This window comes from Rhinoraja longicauda, chromosome 5 (genome assembly GCF_053455715.1).
Source record: "Rhinoraja longicauda isolate Sanriku21f chromosome 5, sRhiLon1.1, whole genome shotgun sequence".
NCBI classification, from domain to species: domain Eukaryota; kingdom Metazoa; phylum Chordata; class Chondrichthyes; order Rajiformes; family Arhynchobatidae; genus Rhinoraja; species Rhinoraja longicauda.
Genome location: NC_135957.1, coordinates 17323899 through 17339673, shown reverse-complemented (window position 1 = coordinate 17339673; position 15775 = coordinate 17323899). Strand labels below are relative to the sequence as shown.

General features: G+C 42.2%; 1 protein-coding gene across 11 annotated transcripts in view; it reads left to right on the top strand.

Annotated features, from left to right (window-relative positions):
• Nucleotides 1-15775, top strand: part of adgrb3 (adhesion G protein-coupled receptor B3) — a 590910-nt gene that overhangs the window by 353068 nt on the left and 222067 nt on the right. For all 11 annotated transcript variants that reach the window (XM_078398997.1, XM_078398996.1, XM_078399002.1 and 8 more), the window contains 2 exons: nt 13235-13381; nt 14132-14207. In XM_078398997.1, coding sequence (XP_078255123.1) covers nt 13235-13381; nt 14132-14207 — 223 coding nt within the window. The remainder of the gene's footprint in view (nt 1-13234; nt 13382-14131; nt 14208-15775) is intronic.

Here is a 15775-nt window from a genome sequence, read left to right as displayed (position 1 = left end):
TGCTGACGTGACACCATGACACAAAGTTATTGATCACTTTCCTGTACTTCATTGTTGTTGTCTTTTCGGCTCAAAACATTGCTATCATCGGTGAACTTAAAGATAGGGCTGGTGTTGTACGTGGCCTCAGTCAGAGATGAAGAGGGAGTGCAGCAAAGGACAAAGCACATAGTAGTCTGACAGTCAGGAAGTCCCGAAGCAGATGGAGGCCCCAAGGCCAAGGACCAAATATTTAGAGTTGTGGTTAATCAATATTACGGTGTTGAAGGCTGAGTTACATCAATGAATACCATCCTGACCGAGATGTTCTTATATTCAAGGTGATCCAGAACTCAATGCAGTGCAAGGGAGATGATGACTTCTTCGGTTTAAACCACCATCTGCACTGCCTTCCTATACATGGTGACTTCTTTCGCCCATTTTTCCTGTATATAAAAAGCAAGTGATATAGATTGTCCAGTAGGCTGGTGCAGATTAATCTTTCAAAGGACTTCAATCTGGACAATGTTAGAGCTACTGAATACATTGAGAGGTCACTTTATTTTTCTTGGAGAATCCAGCATTTATACAGTTGGGTTGTGAGGTACCTAAACGGTATAGCCAAAGGCATGACCATCGGATTCTTCAATTATAGGTAAATAACCAACCCACCAACAACCACCCCACCCCACCTCTTTTTCTCTTCCCCCCCCCCATCTTCCCTGTGCCCCTCCTGAATGTGCACCATTTCTCCCATTATTCCCCCCCCCCAAATCCTCTTTCACTCAACATCCCCTCCTCTGGCCTCACATTTCACACTCTTTCTCTCCTCATATCACAGCCTTGTGTTATGTACTGCAGCGATGCTGCCTGGCCAGCTGAGTTACTCCAGCACTTTGTGTTTTTTGCCACGCGTACTTGTTTTATTAGTACTCACAGCTGCGCTGGAGGTGTCAGATCTAATAAACATCAGTAGTTCCATGATTTCCTTTGATTTAGCAATGATTGACAAGAGACTTTCAGCACTGATAGACAATAGACAATAGACAATAGGTGCAGGAGTAGGCCATTCAGCCCTTCGAGCCAGCACCGTCATTAAATGCGATCAATCTCAATCAGTACCCCGTTCCTGCCTTCTCCCCATACCCCCTCACTCCGCTATCCTTAAGAGCTCTATCCAGCTCTCTCTTGAAAGCATCCAACGAACTGGCCTCCACTGCCTTCTGAGGCAGAGAATTCCACACCTTCACCACTCTCTGACTGAAAAAGTTCTTCCTCATCTCCGTTCTAAATGGCCTACTCCTTACCCCTTATTCTTAAACTGTGGCCCCTCTGTGGCCCCAACATTGGGAACATGTTTCCTGCCTCTAATGTGTCCAATCCCCTAATTATCTTATATGTTTCAATAAGATCCCCCCTCATCCTTTTAAATTCCAGTGTATACAAACCTAATTGCTCCAGCCTTTCAACATACGACAGTCCCGCCATTCCGGGAATCAACCTAGTGAACCTACGCTGCACGCCCTCAATAGCAAGAATATCCTTCCTCAAATTTGGAGACCAAAACTGCACACAGTACTCCAGGTGCGGTCTCACCAGGGCCCGGTAGAAGGACCTCTTTGCTCCTATACTCAACTCCTCTTGTTACGAAGGCCAACATTCCATTGGCTTTCTTCACTGCCTGCTGTACCTGCATGCTTCCTTTCAGTGACTGATGCACTAGGACACCCAGATCTCGTTGAACATCCCCTCTTCCTAACTTGAGCAAATGAGTTTCTCGGCACTGCAATGGATAGATAATAAGGAGAAATGATCACAAGAGGTCGTTTGAATTGTTTCAGGAGGAGCATCATGTAAATGTCACCCATCTTCAATGCAATCTTAACTTCGAAGAAAGTGATATTTCCAAGATTGAGAATCATCCTGAAGGAACAGCATTCGGATGGATGACATTTTCTTGCTCTGTATAGTTTACACTTAAGTGCAATACTGCTGCTGTTGGGGGCTCCATCTTTAATACATTTGTTTAATATGTAACAGCTGTAACTGCTTGAGTGACAAACTTCAACAAATAATTTGCTGTCTCTGGGAAATGAAGAATGTCATATCAGAGCAAGTTCCAATGTTTCTTTATGTAAGGGAGGTGTGAGCAGCAGCAATGTCCAGCATTGTAGAAGGAGATTGAGAAGTTACATTGTGCCTTCAGAACTCAAATACTTACACATGATCGGACAAAAGACTCTCTGCTCTGAGTGCTGTTCAGAAACTGTGCAAACTAGGGCTTGTCCCACTTCGGTGATTTTTTAGGCGACTGTCGGCGACTGTCATAGTTGTAGCAGGTCACCGAAAAAACGGCGAATGGACCCCCCTACGACAATGTATATGACAAGCTACAACAACCTACCACATAGTCGACGTCAAGCTACGGCAAGCTACCGACAACCGGCGACCCAATCGTCGCGAGTAGGACGTCTACCTATGACCGCACCTACGACAACTTACGACCATACAGGCGACAACCTACGACAACCGAAGTCAACCTACGTCCACCCGCGACAAGCTACAGCAAGCTACGACTCTGTCGGCGACAACTGAAGACAATTCACGTCATTTTGGCCTCCGGTTTTGATGCCGGTACCTGTCGCCGGTTGACGTAGGTAGTCGCCAATGGAATTCACCAAAGTCAGCACCGGCGACAACCTACGTCACCTGGGGACAACCTACGACAGTCAGGAGACGTCAAGCTACGCTCATTGGCGTCAAACCCACTGTCGCCGAAATTTTTTCAACATTCTGAAAATCCAGCGGTGACCGGAAAGACACTACGACTCTTTGGAGACAACTCACGACCACACAGGCGACACCCCGGTGACCATGTGGCGACAGCCTAGTCACCTGTAGTCGCCTAAAAAATCGCCTAAGTGGGACAAGGGCTTTAATGTCCAGTTCATTGTTCTCCAAAACATAACCCATGGCAAATTGTTCTTTTGTTCCCTTCAGAGTATTATTAAACATTTGGTGTTGAAAAATTGGAGTTTATATTGATCCTGCACCAAATTTCACAAAAGTTAATTCATAGCCATTTGGGCTTTACTGGCTAATTTATTTGTTTAATCAATAACCTTAGATCTACTCGTTCTTAATAATTGTATTTGCATTTCTGCCTTAGTGTTACTTTAAGGATGAAATGACTGTCAGGGCAAAGGATTAGCTTCCTTTATCCTGCTCTATTTATCGTGTTTCTAACGAAAGTGCTCCTTTGGGAAGTGTGGTCTAGAGCTGAAATAAATGCAGTGAACTCATAGCGTGGAATCATGGATCAATTATACCGCAATTTACTCTCTGCTACCACAGTCAAAGCCACTTCTTCTGTCAATATCATAGCTCAGTGTTCTTGTCAGTCAACCTCCTCCATGTTTGCTGCTTTGTACCACTACTTGAATTTAACATGGTTTTCCCCTGATTGTTTAAGAGACTGAAATTAAGTTTAGTAGCAATGCAATGAGGGGGGAATCGTATTGGTCACATGTTATATCACACCTTCGAACAGTAAACTACAGCCCCATCCGTGATCCATATGAATCCATTCCTTGTATATTTGTGTATTTATCTGAGGGCCTTTAAGTGGCCCTATTGCATCTACCTCCAGCACCACACCAGGCAGTGTGTTTCACACACCCACCAGTCACTATGTAAAGCCAATCTAGCTCCCTTTCCAAATGAAGAGCAATGTCAATGAGGTTCAGAAAAATATGCCACATTCATTTTTGAGGCTTCTTATTATCTTCACCTTAACCGTCATCATCGGTGCTCCTCAGGGTTATGTGCTCAGTCCTTTGCTGTACTCCCTCCACATCTCTAACTGTGTCCAAGGGTGCTCCGAACCTGAGCTTATCCTGGAGTATTGTGTGCAGTTTTGGTCTCCTAACCTGAGGAAAGACGTTCTTGCCTTAGAGGGAGTACAGAGAAGGTTCACCAGGTTGATCCCTGGGATGGCGGGACTTTCATATGAGGAAAGACTGGATAGACTGGGCCTTCCATCCCCTTGCAGGGGCTGTGCGTGTCGGTTGCCTCGGTAGGGGTCGAGCTGCCTGTCCGTGGGCGCGGGGGGGAAGAGAGTGGAAGTTTTGTTGCCTTCCATCACAGTGAGGGGCTGTTTGGAGTCACTGTGATGGATGTTGATGTTGGGGTCGTGTGTCCTGTGTTCTTTTCTTTTTTGCTGTGTCTTGTGACTGCTGAAATTTCGTTCGGTATTTATACCGAATGACAATAAAGTTCTGTTATAGTTGAGGCCAGTTCATTGGCTATATTTAAGAGGGAGTTAGATGTGGCCCTTTTTGCTAAAGGGATCAGGGGGTCTGGAGAGAAGGCAGGTACGGGATACTGAGCTGGATGATCAGCCATGATCATATTGAATGGCGGTGCAGGCTCGAAGGGCCAAATGGCCTACTCCTGCACCTATTTTCTATGTTTCTATGTTTCTATCCCTCGTGTAACCTTCCAGGTACATTAATGGCTTCGTGGCACCAACTTCGATATTTGATTGGTTCAAAATTGTCTTTAAATAACAAGAAGGCCCAGAATAGGATTTTTAAAAGTGCTAATCTAAGAGAGTGCACATTAATGGGAACCTTTCAAATTTGAAAGGAGTTAAGAGTAAGGTTACACCATGGATCATCCTTGCCTTTTCCATAAATAATGCACATCAATATGCCTTGCCAGAAACACTGTCAGACCGAGACTCAATAATTCTTCCACTAAAGGACAATTCCATGAATCCTGATGTGTTACTCTATGGCCAGAGGAGTTTCATTTCTATGGGGTTGTTTTTAGATCATTTATAGAGTAATGGATTTTAAACATGTCTCGAGGTTAATTACAGATGAGAAGAAATGTCTGGTTTAGTGGGATCAAATGTCATAATTCTGCTAACTGGTGTGATGCAGATATTTTCAGGCCTGATACATGAGATTTGACATTTGCACTGGAAATGTACCAACCATAATAACTCGGAATAAAAGCCCCCTCCAAGTTATCACCAAAGGCAGGTTATACGAAGAATGGATGTAAGCAAATTGATAAGGCTGCAGAATTTTGGGCATTTTGGGCCATTAAAACGGAGATGAGGAAAACTTTTTCACTCAGAAAGTTGTAAATCTGTGGTATTCTCTGCCTCAGAAGGCAGTGGAGGCCAATTCTCTGGATGCTTTCAAGAGAGAGTTAGATAGAGCTCTTGATGATAGCGGAGTCAGGGGGTATGGGGAGAGGGGTACTGATTGTGGATGATCAGCCATGATCACATTGAATGGCGGTGCTGGCTTGAAGGGCCGAATGGCCTACTCCTGCACTTATTGTCTATTGTCTACTGTCTATTGTCTATAGTCTGGGCGGCACGGTGGCGCAGCGGGAGAGTTGCTGCCTTACAGCGTCAGAGACCCGGGGTCGATCCTTGCTACGGGTGTAGTCTGTATGGAGTTTATATGTTCTCCCTGTGACCTGCGTGGGTTTTCTCCGGGAGATTCGGCTTCCTCCCACACTCCAAAGATGTACAGGTTTGTAAGCTAATTGTCTTGGTCAAATTCTAAACCATCGTACCTAGTGAGTGTCAGATCGCGTTAGTGTGCTGTCGGCGCTGACTCAGTGGGTCGAAGGCCCTGTTTCCGTGCTGTATCTCTCAACTAAACTAAACTTACCTGGTGACTTGGCTTTGGTGTTAACAAGTGTGAAATGCTTGTTGGCAGCAAAGATTAGTTTCCTTTTCAGAGAAAAGGGAATCCAAGCAGTTGCAATTTTGCGGCATCAGACATTTAGCTTCATAGGTCTGTTCAAGCATTCATCACGGCCAAGGCTGATCTGCGGCCTGTATCGTTATAACCTGATGTTCAACACTTCCCCTAAAACTAGAGCTCGATCAATCCCAGACTTAAAATCAACAATTGACCTGATGGATATTGGCGGCACGGTAGCGCAGCGGTAGAGTTGCTGCTTTACAGCGAATGCAGCGCCGGAGACACAGGTTCGATCCTGACTACGGGTGCTGCACTGTAAGGAGTTTGTACGTTCTCCCCGTGACCTGCGTGGGTTTTCTCCGAGATCTTCGGTTTCCTCCCACACTCCAAAGACGTACAGGTATGTAGGTTAATTGGCTGGGTAAATGTAAAAAATTGTCCCTAGTGGGTGTAGGATAGTGTTAATGTACGGGGGTCACTGGGCGGCACGGACTTGGAGGGCCGAAAAGGCCTGTTTCCGGCTGTAGATATATGATATGATATGATGATATGATATCAACAGCAGAAAAGTGTTCCAATCGTTTACTCTGTGTGTGGAAGTGTTTTGTAATTTCACTGCATAAATATTTGACGTTACTTTCTCAGCAAATCCCCAGTTCAGGATTCCCCAATATGCAGAAATAGTTGATCACAACTTAGATAATCACAAAGTATCTTGAAAGCATTGATCAAATGTATCCTTAATTTTCTAAATTCAGGAGAGACTCTCTTAAAATAATAAGGAAGCATCCTATCGGGGTGCACCACAACTTGATTTGGCAACCGCTCTGTCCCATGTGGATGTAACCCTGTCCATCACTCAAACCAGCCTCTTCAATTTCAACTCCATCTTCACTTCAAACTGCCTTGGTAAAGCAGCCAACATAATCAAAGAACACTTCAGTCATTCCCTTTTCTCCCCTCTTCTATCAGACAAAAGCTTGAAAGCACGTCCCAATAGATATGGTGACAGCTTCCTCCCCACTGTTATAAGATACTGAAAGGACCTCTCAGAAGCTAAGAGTGTGGTCCGAATCTCCCAACCTGCCTTGTTGCACTTCTAACACTTTTTTTAATTATCTGCACTTTCGCTGTTGCTGTAACACAATATTCTGCACTCTATTTATTTTTTCTCTTTGCACTACCTATTCCTTGTGTATGATTGTATTCATGTATGGTAGGATCTTACTGGATAGCATCCTACACAAAGCCTTTCAGTGTATCTCAGAACACATGATAAACCAATACCAAACAATATCAGTCAATACCAACTAAGGTCTCCTTCCAAAGAGGTAGTGCTTGCGTAACTGCACCACCACTACTTCTTGTGCTCCAGATGTTCTCCAGGAAGGGAGCTCTACTATCCAGAGCAGCCTGACCTGTTGCTGAGGCCAGACCCACCAATGTGACTCTTTGCTTTCCTCTGCTATAGTGGAGCAAGCCACTAATTTAGAGGGCAATTAGAGTTGAGCAACGCATGGAGATTTTATGCACATCCCATTAACAATTAAATTAAATGCAAGATTTCCAGGTGCAAAGGCAAGCTTTTGTTACCCTATTTAATTATATATGTAAATGGATTCCCAATGAACATAGAAAAGTATAGAACAAGAACAGGACCTTCGGCCCACAATGTCTGTGCCGAACATGGTGCCAAGACCAACTCTTATCCGCATGCACATAATTCATATCTCTCCATTCATGCTCCTGTCCAAAAGTCTCTGTAATGCCACTGTCGTATCTGATTCCACCACCACCCCTGAGCAACATATTCCAGGCACCTGCCACCCTCTGTGTAAAAAACGTGCCCACACATTTCCTTTAAACATTACCTCTCTCACCTTAGAGCTATGCCGTTTAGTAATTGATATTTCCACTCTGGGAAAAAGGTTCCGACTGTCTGCCCTATCTATGACTCTCATAATCTTATATAGTCCAAAACAGGTTTCCCCTCAACCTCTGGCATTCCAGAGAAAAAAAAATTCAAGTCGATTGAACCTCTCCCTGCAGCTGATAACTCCTATTCTTGGCATCACTCTGCTAAACCACTGTTTTTACATTTTCACCACTTACAAAGCTCTAAAGTGAAAAGCCTCAATTTTTCCTACCATGACATCCATTTCCCACAGTTTTCCCATTCACTCATTCCATTCACATCTGTTTTGCTTCAATCGGCCCTGCTTTTAGTGCCACTTATCCTGGTACTGTCCACAGTCTTGCTATGTGCTCTCTATCCGTGCATCGGCTATTAATAACTACAGCAAACAATTACAGCCCCGGCACAAATGCCTGCGGGATATCACTAGTTCCATTTTGTCAACTCAAATACCATCCCATTATCTCCACTATTTCCTGCTGCTCAGACAATTTCCTAATCAATAATTTGTCTTTAATTCCTTGCTCTTCAGTATTAGCTAATTGGCTCTTGGGAGGGCTGCCATAAACTGGCTCTGCATCACATTAATTTCTGTTTTTAACATCTTCCATTCAACTGCCGTTGTAGGTGTTAACTGGAAAAAAATCGAGAGCCTTTGTATCATTTTGGGAATTTCACTCCTTCAAAAGCATTGTAGATCTTAATCATAATACAATTGCTATTAGATCAATGTGCAGCCATTATTAGATCAATGTTCAACCATTATGAGAGGATAAACTATTTAACTTACATAAAGGATGTTATTAGTCTTGAGATAATTCAGAGTGGAGAAACTAAGATGATTCCAAGTATTGGGTTCAAGTTGCAGAGAGGTTGGACTCATTTATATACCCAATTACAATTACATAAATGCTTTGTGAGACCACACCTGGAGTGGTGTGTACAGTTTTGGTCTCCTTCTCTGATAGAGAATATATATGTTACAGAAGAGATGTTGTGAAGATTCACCATAATGGTGTCTGGGAAGATATCTGACACCCAAAACATGAATTCAGAGCCTGCCCAGCATTTAATAAGATCATGTTTGATCTTGATTGTAATCTTACTTCCACATTCCTGTCTATCTAAGGTTTCCTTTCACCCTCTTACTTATTGGGAACCATTTTACTTCATCCTTAAAAATATTCTAAACTTCAACTCACCTCTGATGAAGTAAGATCCAAAGGCTCGTGATTTTCTCAGTGAAACAATTTTGCCTTATCTCTCCTAATCACGCTTCTTTTAAAATGACCCCTATTTTTAGGTTCTCTCATGGGAAGAAATAATACATTGAACAGCACAGGAACTGGCCCTTCCATTTACAATGTTAACACTGACCACAAATATCCCCACCACATTCACCTGGTCAGAATCTTAAAGAATATTATACATTTCAATCAAGTTCCTTCTTACTCTTCTAAACTCCAGCAAATATTGCATCCAGTTCCGATTACACACTGCAGGAAGGATGTGATGGCTGTCCATGTACTGTGCTAAAGAGATTCACTAGGACATTGCCTGGAATGGAAGACTGTAGTTATCAGGAGAGATAGGATAGGCTGGGTACAGAGGAGACTGGGGGGCAATCTTTTAGATATTTATAAGATTATGAGGAGCATAGATAATCTAATTGATTCCTTTCTAGAAATCTTAGTGCATCTACCCATTCCACATTTATCCACTGCATACTTTATCAAGGATCTCCATAAAATCAGTCAGATTGAGGAGTAATTGAGAAGAATGAAGGGCAACCTCATTGAAATGTACAAAGTTCTTAGAGGGCTGGGCAGAGTAAATATGGGGAGAAGGTTTATAGGAAAATAAACTGCAGATGCTGGTTTAAATCGAAGGTAGACATAAAATGCTGGAGTAACTCAGCGGGTTAGGCAGCATCTCAGGAAAGAAGGAATGGGTGACGTTTCGGGTCGAGACCCTTCTTCAGAAGGTTTCCCTGGCTCAGAAGTCTAAAACTAGGAATCACATGTCTCTAAATAAGGAGTAGGCAATTTAAGATTGAAATGAGGAGAAATGTTTTCACTCAGTGAGTGGCAAACCTGTGGAATTCTCAAAGCCTCAGTCAATTCAAAGAGAAATCAATAGATTTTACATTTTAAAGGAATAAGGAAATATGGAGGAGATAGGGCTTCCGCTGGTTTATGAGGTAAAAGACCAGTCAGAACTGGCTCAAGAGGCCAAATTGCATACTCCTGCTCCCACTTATCACTTTTTTTCCTTACTTTCCACAGAGATAAGGAAACATGCCAGTGACTATATTAAAGTTATAATTTTTGTGAAAAATAAAGTAATGGAGGAAAATAAGAAGGATTTAAATACCAGAAGGCATGTGGAAAGCATTTTGAGTGGAATAATTGAGCAAGTCCTTCTCTTTTAAATCTGGCACATCAGCCTCCATTTACTATGTATAGTGTCAGTCATCAAAACTCAGCACTTACTGGGAGCTTTTCCATGAAGAGCTACTGTTTGTGAGTACATCACGAGAGGCTTGATTTAATAGCAGTCTTACCATGTGTCCGTGTGTCCTCCATCAAGCAATTGTGGATGCATTAATCAGGCAGAAGGACTGGTTTCAATCTCACCTGTCAATGGAATTGCCTGCTCGCTCCTCTTTTGTATAAATGCTCAGAAGCTTCTATTTCCCTTTTAAAAAATTGGTCAATTTGGCAAAACTACATTATCCAGCAAGTTAGCTGGAACAGTGCTGGAGCACTTTTAATCTACGTTTATCCACAAATGACTGCATTCACTCCCCCCAACCCCCACACCCATCATCATCTGGTCCTTCTCTAATCACGTCTCCTCGAAAGTCATCTACCAATTCAGGCTGATTCACTTCACCCACACTGTTATGGGATTTGCTAATGAAGTTGATGGCCCCTCCACACGCCATCAGCATGGCTCCTTGTCTGACCTACAACGGAAATGGAGTGATGTTCATCAATATTTTACAGATTTCTCTTTGTATGCAATACAAATTAGGAGCAGGAGCAGGCCATGTGGCCCCTCAACTCTGCTCTGCTGTTCAATAAAATATAGGCTGATCTAATCTCTGGTCTTTACTCCACTGTTCTATCTGATCCTCACAGCCACGTGACTCCCTTTAGTCTGCAGCACCTGTACTCAGGATCTCCGAGTCCAACCATGCTAACCAATAGCCAGCAGCCCAGAGGGAACAATTGTCTTTTAACTGTTGTGTAGGAAGGAACTGCAGATGCTGGTTTAAATCGAGGATAGACACAAAATGCTGGAGTAACTCAGTGGGTCAGACAGCATCTCGAGATAGAAGGAATGGGTAACGCTTCAGGTCAAGACCCTTCTTCAGACTGAAGACGTCACCCATTCCTTCTATCCAGAGATGCTGCCTGTCCCGCTGAGTTACTTCAGCATTTGGTGTCTTTTAGCCGTTGATGGCTCAGCATGTTGATTGATTGATTGATTCAAACTTTATCAGATGTCCTTGGCTGTGTGTTCAGGGAATTGGATATAAGAGTCAGGAAGTGACGATGCGATTTTATAGGACTTTGAATCAGTCACATTTGGAGTATTATGTACTGTTGTGGTCAGCCGGAAAGGATGTGGAGGTTTTGGAAGGTGCAGAAGAAGTTTACCAGAATAATGCCTGGATTTGAGGGTATCAGCTCTAAGAAAAGGTTGAACAATTGTTTTCTCTGGAACAGCAGAAGTTGATAGAAATATATAAAACTGTAAGAGGCATAGATAGGGTAGATAGTCAGAGCCTTTTCCCCAGATGAACGGGGCAAAGTTTAAAACAGATGTATGGAGCATGTTTTTTACACAGAGGGTAGTGGGTGCTTGGAACACACTTTCGGGGAGGGGGGGGAGGCAGATACAATAATGGAGTTTAACAGGCTTTTACATGGGCATTTGGATATGCAGGGAATTGAGGGGCATGGATCATGTGCAGGCAGATGAGATTAGTTTATCTTGGCATCATGTTTGGCACAGATTATGTGGGCTGAAGGCCACGTTCCTATGCTGTAGTTTTCTACGTGCTATGCTGTAAGACAGAAGGAAGTCTGAGCTGAGCAGGAGATGAGTTCCCATCACGCATTGCGTTCCTTCCTGACCAGACCTGGCACTGCCCCATGGTGGAGGACTGATGTTCTTGAGAGAGGGTTTGGATGTAATCTCCATCCACCCCACCGCACCAAAGAGGCCCAGTGTGTTAACATTGCCCCCGGACTGTAATAAAAATTGTTTTTAATAACTTTATCACAAATTTGATTTTTTTAAATATAATTTCAAATCATTCAAATAGTTTTTAATGTTTTTGACAAAAGGAAGCATTTCAAAAAAGTTAAATAGGTTTGACAGCAGGGTGGATATTTTGAGGGTGGGACCCCAGGATATGATCCTGAGATTCTCTCTTCATCGCCAAACCCCTGTCAGTTAAATGGATCAATTCAGCCCTATTCCCAATAGCAGGCAGGTACTCGGCTTGGAATGGACATGAAGGACCAAGCGGCCTGTTTCCAAGCTGTATTATTGTGATTTTAGGTGGTTGGTGATGATTATTAAAAGACCCAGTTTTGGGAGGGACCTGGGCTTGCAGCTTCTGGCAAAGCTCCCACTCTATTTATGCTCTGAAAACAGCCACCAACACATTTCCATTCCTGCATTGTTTTGTTATAGGATTCAATTGCTACTAAGTGACCATTTTGCTCTCATCCTCACTTTCACTCTCCTCCACAAAACACACATAACAGAAAGTGCTTCACTTTCTAGATAGAAAGCTTGGAAGTAGGTTTTATGGAAAACGTCAAAGGAGCAATCAGAGCAATTCACGGAAGCAATTTTGAACTTAAAACTGCAGAATCAGGATCTCGGGGTTAACCATTTCAGTTAGTGGTAAGCCATTTCAGACAGAGATGAGAAGGAATTCTCTACTTTAGAATTCTCTTGATCGACAGCCTGTGGTGCATGCTCAGTTCCAGGACTTTGATGATTTTTGGACACTGATGAAATCAAGGGATCTAAGAGTCAGGAAGAAATCTAAAGCAAAGATTAACCATGATTCAAATAGCGTAGGAAAAAACACTGCAGATGCTGATTTAAATCGAAGATAGACTCAAAATGCTGGAGTAACTCAGCGGGTCAGGCAGCATCTCGGGAGAGAAGGAATGGGTAACGTTTCGGGTCGAGACCCTTCTTCAGACTGAATTTTGTCTGAAGAAGGGTCTCGACCCGAAACATCACCCATTCCTTCTCTCCCAAGATGCTGCCTGACCCGCTGAGTTACTCCACCATTTTATGTCTACCTATGATTCAAATAGCAATGGTTTGGGAGATGGTGGGCTTAATCCCACTTCTGTTTCTCATGTTCGGATGGTTCCTGTATCTCCTGAGGATGCAAGTAGTTTATCCTTGCAGACACACTTCCATCACCGTGCCTGGTTAACTGCTGCTAGTGGAAGTAGTTATTCAATCATGAGCATATCGACGGTTAAATAAAATGAAAAACAAAACTCTGTAGCGAGGTTGCAAGTTTAATGAACACCTTTGTCCAATTCAAATATTTGTGGTTCCCTTTCAGTGGCCAGCATTCACAAGCTACCTGCAGCATCCGTCCTGACCGATATCAATTTCCCCATGAAAGGAAGGAAGGGAATGGTCGACTGGGCAAGGAACTCTGAAGACAAAATTATTATTCCAAAAGACATATTCATACCTTCATCGCCAGGTGCAGTTTTTCTTTCTAGAAATTGTTTGCACTTCTCTGCACATAATCAGTAACGTACCTACCTAGTGTGGGCGAGCTTTATAAAGCAGCATACTTTGAAGAGGGTTGGTGGGAGAATGGCTTTCATTGTTCTTAATACCATTGCCTCCAGTTTGTGCATCTTTGCTCCATGAGTGAGGATGTTTCCACTAGTGGGAGAGTCTAGAAGTCGAGGTCGTAGCCTCAGAATTAAAGGGCGTTCTCTTAGGAAGGAGATGAGGAGACATTTCTTTAGTCAGAGGGTGGTGAATCAGTGGAATTCTTTGCCACAGAAGGCTGTGGAGGCCAAGTCATTGGTTATTTTTAAGGCAGAGAGAGATAGATTCTTGATTAGTACAGGTGTCAGAGGTTATGGGGAGAAGGCAGGAGAACTGGGTTAGGAGGGAGAGATAGATCAGCCATGATTGAATGGCAGAGTAGAGTTGATGGGCCGAATGGCCTAATTCTACTCCTATCACTTATGACCTTATGATTTGTGTGACTCTGAAAAGAGGCAAAGCAAAGCCCCCCAGCAGAAACTCAACCCCTCACTGATATAAAATAATATTTAACAAACCTAAGGAATTTGGAAAATACATCACAAATGGAGTTAGAGGAACAATTCCAGGCTTGGGGGATGTGGTGGGACAATGGGAGTTTTTGGACAAGTCTTTGAAAGAGTATGTTGGGTTAAATGGCCTATTAGAGTAATGTACAATCTTTATTTTTCAGACTGGGATGAATCCTCTGTTTTTGTACTTGGCACGATATTTTACAAGAATTTGGGACTTATTTTGCCCTCCCCAAGGTAAGACAGATTGCCCTTGTTTATCAGCCTGAGGTGCCGTGTCTTAAGCATTTCCTTTGCCGTTTTTTTCCCTGCTCCTGCTTATTTACTCTGAATGTTCTTTGTTTTTAAACGAGGAAACAAGCCACTTTAAATCATACTTTGTGGTGGATATTGTTATTTCTTTCACTGTGGCTCCGCACAAGATCTTTAACCCAGGCCAATATTTCAAATAGTCTACTTGCGCAAACAATTCCCACAGATACCATGAATCCCAATAAAAATCGTCTTTTATTTGGGCTACTTAATTTATAGAGGCCTTTGTATAATATATTTTTATCCTTTGCTGTAATGTTTTTTTTTCTTATTTATCATGGTTCATGTCAACACTTCTTGAATAAGATAACAAAATATTACTCTAACAAGTAGCGATACATAATTGAAGCCAGTGTAATGTTGCCTTCAAATAATAAATGCAGAAACATGCACCATTGACAAGGCTCCAGGAGGAAAAGAGCAGGAGTTAGGACAGGGGGGTAGATGATCAAGTCAATAGTGTTTTATTGTCATGTCTCCCAGATAGAACAATGAAATTCTTACTTGCTGCAGCACAACAGAATATGTAAACATAGCACACTGTAAACAATATGATAAACGAGAGAGAAAAAAAAGTTCAGTGTATATATGCACACACTCACAAGTCCACAGACACACACATAAATAGAAAAAAACATATATATATATATATATATACACACACACACATACTCAAAAAACAAACAACGGTAGTGCAATAATAATACTACTACTAATAACAATAATAATAATAATAATAATAATAATAATAATAATAATAATAACAATAATAATAACAATAATAATAATAATAATAATAATAATAATACTACTACTACTACTACTACTACTACTACTAATAATAATAATAATAATAATAATAATAATAATAATAATAATAATAATAATAATAATAACAATAATAATAATAATAATAATAATAATAATAATAATAATCATCATCTATTGTAGTTCAGAGCTTATTTGAGGTTGCAGTGTTTATTAGCCTGATGGCTGTGGGGAAGAAGCTGTTCCTGAACCTGGACATTGCAGTTTTCAGTCTCCAGTATCTTCTTCCCGATGGCAGGGGTGAAATGAGTGTTTGGCCAGTATGGTGTGGGTCTCTAATGATGCTGGCTGCCTTTTTGAGGCAACGACTTTGGTAAATCCCTTCGATGGTGGGGAGGTCAGAGCCGGTGATGGACTGGGCAGTGTTCTCAACTTTATGCAGTCTTTTCCACTCCTGGACTATCAAGTTGCCCTTTAACAAATTTACTCAGAGACAGTGCCTCTTTAGGTTAAGGGATTACGTTTATTATCGTCGCTTGTACCGAGGTAGAGTGAATAGCTTTGTTTTGCTTGCTATCCAACTAGATCAATTAATACTAAAGATACATTCAATAAAGTCAAACTCAGTTACAATAGGTAGCGCAGAGGAAGATACAATACTGCACGTATCTTCAGAGTGCAGAATATAGATCTCAGCATTGTAGTTCATCAGTTCCACAGACAAA